Below are 9,135 nucleotides of genomic sequence, written 5' to 3' on the forward strand. Positions count from 1 at the left end.
TAAGGAGACTTTCCGCTCTGCCTTTTGCAACGGACCTGCCTATCCCACACCGGCCTTTTTAGCCATCAGCTCGCTTGTACCAAGTGTGGGTAGAGCCCTTCCCATATCTTCGTTCGGGAAGCCTAGTCATGGGAGAGTTGTGCTGGGACCTGAAGTCAGGGCACTGGCTGGACTCTTGCTAATGGATGTTCTTTGTGGGGGCCTGGCTGGGGCTGCACTGCTCCTTGGATCCCACAGCTGCAGCGTCCATCCCCAGAGGGTGTTGGGAACAGGACCAGGAAAGGGACAGCACCAAGACAGAGGATCCTGCCTCCAGCCAACAGGAAGCATCACTTTTCCATCAGCGGAGGGGCTCCAGAAGTTGTGGTGTGCTTGGCAGGGCTGGCAACAAGGTGGGCTTGGGGATGATCCCAAGGGAGGTGTCCTGCATGAGCCATCCTCCACTATCACCAGGGATCGGAGAAGTGCAGGCATTGCGCATGGCTGGAGGGAGTGCAAAAGCATCTGGCTGTGGTCTGGCCAGATCTCTTGATCAAACCCAGGCAGGTGAAGAGAGTGGCTTCTCTGCCAGCAGAGAAGAGAACCACTCACCTGCCCTTTACAGACAAGTACAGCAGGGTTGTAGCTGTGGGTGTGTGCCCCAGGGGGTGGATAAACGGGCTATGTGATGGGAGGAAAATTGGCCAGACCAGTCACTTGCCATGCTCTGCAGGGGCTGCAGTAATCTGTCAGAAAAAGCCCTGCTACCTGGCTTGGAAGAAAACTGCCTCATCTCTCTGGCCTGTTCATTTCCCCCGAATCCTTAAGAATATATTTTGCTCATTCATCGTGCAAGAGAGATCTCAGCAGAGCTTCATCCCACCCCTGCCCCATCAGTTTTGGGGCTCATTACTCTGTGCAGGTACGCACCTCTGGCTGCAGAGGAGACTTCACAGGAGATGCAGTGCCAAAGAAAAAGCCCCGAATTAACCCTTCCCTACAAATTAACGCTTTTCCTTTACAAAAGGACTTACTGTTTTCTTCTAGCCGTGGGACAGAGGCAACTTTGTGTGCCACAATGCACTGCAGAGAGAGATCAACGTGCACTGGTGGAGCAGCTCTCACCTCTCCTCCACCATGCTGTGCCACAGATGAGGCACCTTGAGACTAGAGCAGATCAAAAATTTCACTTGAATATAGCATAGATGAACTTTCTTACAAGTAACTTTTGGTTTTCAGAAACCTCCTAGCGATAAAACCAAGCAGCTGCTACAGAGATGAGGGAACTGGCAGCAGCCAGCAGTGCCAAGCACTGAAGCAGCCGACCTCGGTAGGGTGAGATTATCCATCACCAACAGCGTAGTTGTGAAAATTCAGAATTTGTTTGAAAAAGGCTTCTGTACTTTTCAAGCCACGAGGGAAGCATTTTGCCCACCGTTTGCTGGGACACGGTTGAAAATCTACCGAGAATTTCAGAAGCTTTCAGGTCATCAGCCCTTAACAGTCAGGGGTGCCAAGGTGTGAGGTAACTGTCATGACTGGGTAATTGGATCAATAACTGGGTGTCTGTTAATTACACCTGTACAGGGGCTGAGCACAACTGAGACGTAACTCTTCAAGTTTTTAAGGATGGGAATGGCAGAATGGCAGTAGTGGCAGACCAACAGCTCCTTCCCAACAGGCTGAAAGTTTTGCTGACTCTCCCAAGGTGATCTGGAAGGTATGGATGAACAGGACCAGGGTGATCAAGGCCAGATGCCAGAGATGGACACCCAAGAGAGCGCTGCAGAGCCATGCCCACTGTACTGAAGCAGGAAAAAAGAAGAGTCAGCTTCTCTTGGCTCTGAAAGTAGCTCTGTGGTGTCAGGAGTAGCTGCCTTTCACACGACTGATTTGCTGGAGCTGAAACGCGTACCACAAAATGAATTGCCTGAAGCTGAATTAAGGAGTTGCTAGGGAAAATACAATTTTTAGGAACTCATGAAGTTGAGTGAGGGCTGAAAGCTGCTGCACTGCTTGTGCAAGGGGTGCTAGGGGAGTGACCACCCCATGCTCTCCATTGCCAGTGTGCAGTGTCTCACTGGAACCAGATGCCCTCAAGACCTAGGTTCAAGTTACTTTGTTTTCGTAAGCCACTTTATGAGCTGATTTTCATGTTTTTCTGTATATCTTAAACCACCACTACCTTTGACAGTATCAGTCCTTGCATACCGATGCTCAGCAGCTCCCCTGAGCTGCCACTGCCCACAGGGACCCTCCCCATGCCCAGGGGACCAGGAAGGTGCTGCAGGGTTGCACAGGGACCGGAGCATCTCTCACACTGGGAGAGGCACTAACTGACCCAGAGGAAACTCCACCTGGACACAGCCGGGAAAGACCCGTGGCAGAACAGCACAAACATTGCCCAGTTTCCATTTTCCCTCCACGTGCTTTTTGATTTTTTTTTAATTTTTTTGGTGTTCGTCCTGCTATTGACAGGAAAGCAGGTCAACAAAGGGCACAGCCTTCCACATCCACCCCAGCAGATGTTACTTTCACAGCTGCTGTGGCAGAGGATGCTTCTCTACTGCTGGTGGGGTTTCTGCTGAAGTTCAGGGTACACTTCTCCACCACTCCCCCACGATGAATTTGTGTTACATGCTGGCAGAGCATCAGGAAGGACATTCAGCAGTGATTCAGATGTGGTTTCAAAGCACATCACATACCACAGCAATCTGTCATTCCCATGTAAGAGGGCAACATTACACACGCCGTGGAGCATCTGACCAGCAGCTCTTTCTGGACTGAAGAGCAGTTGGAGTGAATCAGCATCAGAAAACACCCAAAGGGCTCTCCCCCACTGCAAGGCTACAGCAGCACCAGGGCCAAGGCTTTCACAAACCCGAGAAACAGCTTTAAAATGGATTTCAGGGTGCACTTTGGCACACTGCCTCCCACTGACACAACACCCCCAGTTCCTTTCATGCGCTTTGTGGAGTAAAAGCTCACTTTCAGCAGAGTAGGGCTCCACAGTGGACAGAAGCCTGACCAGAAGGACCAGGTGTCATTGGGCAGGGAAGAGGAGAGAGGATGCTCTTCTGGCAGCAACAAGTCATCAGACGAACTCAGCTGCCAGAAACTGCACCGTGAGTTGCAAAATCCTCATTTTACTAAAACATAAAGCAGCTTACACATTCTTGACCCGACATTTGTCAGCCCCTGCTGAGCAGTTCAAAGGAGGTGCAAGACCATGACTAAGAAAAAGCAGCCAAAAGAACGAAGAGACGGCCCACTCTGCAAAGGAGAAAGGTCAACTCCAGCGTGTGGGGCTCCACCTACCCAGGAAACACTCCTACACCCATCCGAAGGCAAACCCGGGCCCAAAAACGCTTCTATGAAGCAGGGACCCGGCAGGGGGAAAGAGGATGCTCTTGGCACAGGAGCAGTGTTGTGCAGCCCATGGGATACTTAAAAGGGAGTACCAGCTTGGTAAGGGATGGGATGTTAATGCTGACACAGTTAAAAATAATTACAGCTGAAATTCTGTTGTCCAGGCTTACATCCAAGCAGTAAAAGATTTATAAAAAATGTCCAGGTATTTGCAAAACCCTTCTGAAGACACCTGGCGTGCTGCTGTTAGCCACCTTTCTCACCAGTCAGCTGCAGCAGGTAGGACTTACTCCTTCAGTCTTTTGCTTCCTGCGATTGCACATAATTTGTCAAACTACTTCCAAGAGCAAAAGGAGAAAGCATTTTCTTCCCTCCATCAGCAGAGAATTTATTTTCTTGAGTCCAGAAAGGAGTATACCACTATTTCTACACAAAAAAAAACCCCCATACTCTCCCTGTAAACCAAAGTGGAAAGCTCAATGCATCTCCTCCAACACAAGATTAAAAAAGTAATTAGATCATAGATCTAACAGAATAGATTTACTCTGTGGTATGACAGATATACGTAAGGTTTGCCTAAGATTTTTCAAATCCAATAGGTAACTTAATAGCCGACAACCAAAATGAGTGATTCTGTGGTGATTTTGAAAATTATTAATGGACTTTAGAAGCACTTAATGAAGAACCTTAAGTGCAATTTAGCCTTCATGGGACAGGAAATGAGTTGTTTCCAGGTGGGATGCAGCTCAGTATGCAAGCACTTGCCCCGAGATCACCTCTGGGGTTTCTGTTAGGCTGACAGGACTGTTACAGAAGTTTCCACTGAATAAAAGTGTTCTTTGGGGGCAAAATACACTCACAGTATCAATTCTTAACACTTAAATACCAACGTCTGATGGCTTTGCTGGGAATTCTCTTTATAGCTGAGTGGGAGCTCATACAACCGTTTTAATTCTCCAAGGAAAAGAAGGCTGCAGGGGCAGGCTCCTGCTCCTTCACCCCCTGCAAGCTCTTGGAAGTCCCATAGCTCAGCAGTGCTTAAAAGAACCGCATCGGGACACGTGTGAGGGGGTGCTCAGAAAGAAATCACTAGTACCTTACTATATAAACCTCTGTTCTCAACCTCAGGAACACTGTGTGCCACCCCTGCTCCCTTCCTTTCACCTCACTCCAAAAAGAACAGCCCCAAGTTATTGACAAGTTCCAGTCTAAACTAGATCTGAAAACCACAGTAAGTCAAAAGCTGGAGGCTGCTGATGAGAAGTGGCACAGAAATGCACAGAGAGCACTGTCTGCTCCCCTCCCATACAGCACCTGGGGAAAGCACCAAATAAAGGTCAGGATGCTGCAGGTCCGTGGGGTCCTTTAACTGCTCTTAGTCCATGAAAGCAGCATGGAAACTGGTGTACAGAGAAAAAAGAGGAATTTCAAAAGCTGAGAGAACAGTAGCAGATGTAGCCTACCAGCTCCCTGCTCGTGTGTTCTAGGTCCTCCACGCTTGGTCACCCTCAGAGCCATGCTATGACACCGAGGGAACTTTAGTCTGACAAAACCGCTTTCAAATCTCGCACAGAATTCTCCTTTACGTGCATAATGTTTATGAATCCAAGTAGGCAAAACAGCACTGCACTGGTTAAAAAGAGCCACATTTAGAGGTCTATTGCATTTTAGCTGCATATGTGGATAAATACATATCTTTAATTATTGTTGAAGAATTAAGAAAGATCAAAGTAGTCTAAATGCTATTTGATTGCCTTCTCTAAGCATATTACTTACAGCCACTGGCGCCTTCTCCTTATTGAAAGATTTCCATGTCACAGATGATCATCTGCCAGCAGCTTGCCCACCCCAAAGCTCAACAGCATGACCAAGAGTTTATTACAAGTTTTGTTCCATGTGTACATGCTGCTGAATGACATTTCGTGCTCCTGCTGCTGTACAATTTGCACGTGGATTTCTCTATGCACTGGGTTAACATACCTGAAGGAGTAACATTTAGAGAACAACTACCCAGTGACACAAAATTATGGTGAATTTTACTTCTGGGCTTTACATATTATTCCAGAATACACAGCATAAGTGTTCTCATCTCTTTTTCAATCCATAAGTTGCACTTGGCAAAAGTAAGTAGGAAAAGAAAAAAACAAATGTCTTTTTATTTAATTTTTCACTTTTTGAAAGCGTCTTACACAGGATTTGATCTTCAGAATACCTTGGAATCAGTAGAAAAAACTAACTGAACAGTTTGTTTTTACAATAGAAACCTTTCAGGAGTCAAAATCGAGACTAAAAAAATACATGCAAAACATACTCCTTTCAAAACACAACTTGAAACAAAGCACCAAACTACACAAATATGCAGAATGAAACGGCATTTAACATCACAGAAGTAGTCTTCATAAAAGGTGTAAAAGTCACCTATTCACTAGGCACTGTTCACTTGTTTAAACAGAAGAGACAATAAAAATATTGTCGACAAACTTGCAATTTCAACTCAAAGGCTGTAGCTAGAAATTCCTCTGTGTCATGCTTTAATAGCGACCTGGAAGAAAAAACAAAATACACTATTAGACTTCCAAGGACTGACAGTTCAAGAATTCTGTCTAAATTTACTGCCACCCCTCAAATCTGCATTTAATTTGGTGAGCCTTAAGATCTGTCTACGACAAAAGTCCACAAAGTGAGCAGTCGGTACAGCTCTGCCAGTGAGGTTCTTTGTGCAAAAACCCCCCAGCTCCTGCCCGACACCCAGGGCTGACGTTTTGGCAGAGGTCACAGTTTAACTGCTCCCTGGCGGCCAGCTGCCCCGCCTATCAGTAACAGCGATCACTTGTTTTCATTTGGACACGAAGGGTAAATATGAGAAGACGACTTATTCATTCACTGTATCCATTACAAGAGGATGCTAGGAATGCTGTTATTTTGGTAAATTTCTGCCATCAAAATGCAGCTTTACATTTCATGCAAATTAGCAATTCAGAAAAAAAGCGCTGTTTGGACCTCAGCCTCCTCTTCAACAAGTTGTGCTGGGAAATTTAGTTTCAGTGTTAGAACGGGCAAGGTTTGAGAATTTGGCCTTGCTGTCCTAGAGGTAACCAAACTGTCAAGGTACTACCAAGTCATGCTTTAAAAGTTTCAGAGAGAGAAGCAAGATCTCAAACTTTCTAGAGTGGTATTATCTAGTTTATTTTTTTGCAAACTAAATATTTGCTCTGTCCTCAAGGTTGCCAGTTGCTCAGTGAAATATTAAAGGGAACCATGGTTCAAAAAAAAACCACAACCCAACAAAACCAAGCCCCCAGATCCCTCTGAAGGGATTGCTGAAGTCAATCTTTGCTGAAGTCAATCTTTACGGACACAAAAGATCAGAAGAAGTAGTTCAGGTAAAGTGGAAATTTGCTTTTGACATGCAAGCTCTGAGACTACTTACGAGGTGAATAGGAACGAGATCTGGATCGAGATCTGTAGCCTCCTCGGCTGTAATACGGGGATGGCGATCTCCTCCTGTGAAAGAAGGCAAGACCAACAATCCCTTTGTTAAAGCCTGCAGCAGACAAGTGGCAGCAGCTTTATGTGGATATCTCTAACTTGATCCTGCTGTCAAGGGTTCACAAAGCTAACAAGCATATAAATAGCTGATCAACATTTCTATGGGATAGAAAATTGAAATATTTGCTGTTTAATACTCTTTTTTATTACCAGTCAGAGTAACGTTACTTTGGGCTATCAGAAAAAAAAAAATGCTCTCACATCCACAATTTGACTCGTGATTTTAGCGTTTCAAGCCAGGAGCATCACAAACAAACAGTGTAAGCCAAATCATACCTTAACTTTTCATCTACATTATTCTGAGATCAAGAGTTCATCTGACTAGCAATCAACAGAACCAACCCCTCCTCCAAATCCCTCCAACCCAGACACTCCCAACTTTTGCATTTCCTCGCCTAGTTCCACTAATCTCCCAATAAATGAAAATAAATCCACACACAGTCAAAACATTAACCTCTTGGCATAAAACACATGTTTTTCCTGCACAGAGCTGCACTAACTGGTCCCTATACTAACCTCACCCCTCTACACAGCAATGAGGGAACCTTTGAAATGAATTGTCCTGCTCAGTGATGAGCTGTAAGTACTCAGAATCCACCCAGTCCCTGTTAATGTGTTTAAAGATATCCTAATTTGATTCATAGCATACTCAAAAAATACCTCATATAGAAATATTTACACTGATGGCCAAACACTGAAAGCCTTCCTATCATACCTGTAAAACTGATCCCTGTCTTGAACAGCTCTCCACCCTCCGCCGCCGCCACCACCACCTCCTCTGTGGATACAAAAGCACAAGGACTTTTGAAAATTTTAAAAATAAACAAAAACTTCATTGTACAAACAAAAAGCATCATAGAGCATTAAAAAAATCAAGACAAGAAAATACTTATTCCTACACTGGATAATGCTGGATTACTTAATTATTTTTACTTTTATGTATTCCTGGAATTAGCTGGCTAAACTTAGTGTGAAGAAACAGTTAAAGACGCACGTTCCAGCTGACCAATATTGTATTTTACAACATCATACTCTTCCCAAGAGCAGCAATTTAAGATCAGTATACACTTCTAAGACCACTTCTATTCTCAGATCCTTATTAACTCAAGACAAGCAACTTCTCCATGAGGGTGGTGAGACACCGGCACAGGTTGCCCAAAGAGGTGGTGGAAGCCCCATTCCTTGAAGTTTTTACAGTCAGACTGGATGGGGCTCTGGGCAACCTGTTTTAGTGGAGGATGTCCCTGCCCATGGCGAGGAAGTTGGAACTAGATGATCTTTAAGGTCCCTTCTGACCCTGACAATTCTATGATTCTCCCCACCCCCTCCACCAATTAGCAAGATCAATTCACTGTCCTGAAGAAAAAGTTGATTCCGAGGTGGAAGCAGGAAAAAAATCCCACACCCTTATTTTTTAACACTTCATAGTCCTGTTTAAACAAGGGCATTTAAGAACTGACATCCAACTTCTCCTGATATAGAAGCTCTCTAGGACCAAAACAATACATTATATTATTTAACAATATTAAGTGGTTGGGCTGGTACGTCCACAGATTTAGATACAGTAAAGCATTACCAGGAGAGACTAAGTCAGGCTCACAGTAGCTCACGAGGCCATAAATGATATGAAGGACAAAGAACCCCAAAACATCATGCTTTCAATAAGTAGGTCTTCTTTTTTTAAGTAAGTCGCCAGTAGATAGCCAGTATGTGAGCTGGGTTTTTTAAGGTTATTTACAGATATTTCCAGACAAGATTAAGCATTTGTTGCTTATTTCAGTATCTGCTATGAAGAGACAGTCTAAAGGTTCTGCAGTGAGCTGTAAAACATTGCAGTGTCGTCTTCAGGTTTTTTTGGTTGTTTGGCTTTCTTTAAAAATAGGAAATGGAAGTTACTCTTGTTGGAATCATCAATATTCTGAGTATTTTCATGCCAAAGCTCTAGCTCACAATAGACACAGGATGGGAGAGCATGTAGGAAGGCCAGAACGTCGCCCAGCACGTGACTGCCTCAGAGCTGAACCAAAGCTCAGCCCTGAATTCTGGTTTGTTACACGAACTGAATTAGTCCATCTTCTCACTCCTTACTAGTCTGCTCCTCCTCATCCAATGCCTGTGCTCTTTATATGCAGTCATTATAATAATCTGCAACTATTCTCACTGTCAGGCATCCACAATTATGTAATTCCAACTTCTAGTAACGTTTTTACAAACATCTGAACCACTGTTCACTAGCAG

General features: G+C 44.7%; 1 protein-coding gene across 2 annotated transcripts in view; it reads right to left on the minus strand.

Moving 5' to 3' along the window:
• Window positions 1-5,494: 5,494 nt before the first annotated feature.
• TRA2B (transformer 2 beta homolog (Drosophila)) overlaps window positions 5,495-9,135 on the minus strand; it is a 12,252-nt gene continuing 8,611 nt past the window's right edge. Inside the window, exons 5-7 of one of the 2 annotated variants that reach the window (XM_009873558.1) lie at window positions 7,613-7,675; window positions 6,779-6,852; window positions 5,495-5,890 (exon numbers count right to left, since the gene is read on the minus strand). In XM_009873558.1, coding sequence (XP_009871860.1) covers window positions 5,880-5,890; window positions 6,779-6,852; window positions 7,613-7,675 — 148 coding nt within the window. In that variant the 3' untranslated portion in view covers window positions 5,495-5,879. Of the gene's footprint in view, window positions 5,891-6,770; window positions 6,853-7,612; window positions 7,676-9,135 lie in introns of those variants that run through there. The other variant, XM_009873559.1, reaches the window with a different exon arrangement.

The sequence above is a fragment of the Apaloderma vittatum genome, unplaced genomic scaffold (assembly GCF_000703405.1).
Source record: "Apaloderma vittatum isolate BGI_N311 unplaced genomic scaffold, ASM70340v1 scaffold24637, whole genome shotgun sequence".
NCBI lineage: Eukaryota > Metazoa > Chordata > Aves > Trogoniformes > Trogonidae > Apaloderma > Apaloderma vittatum.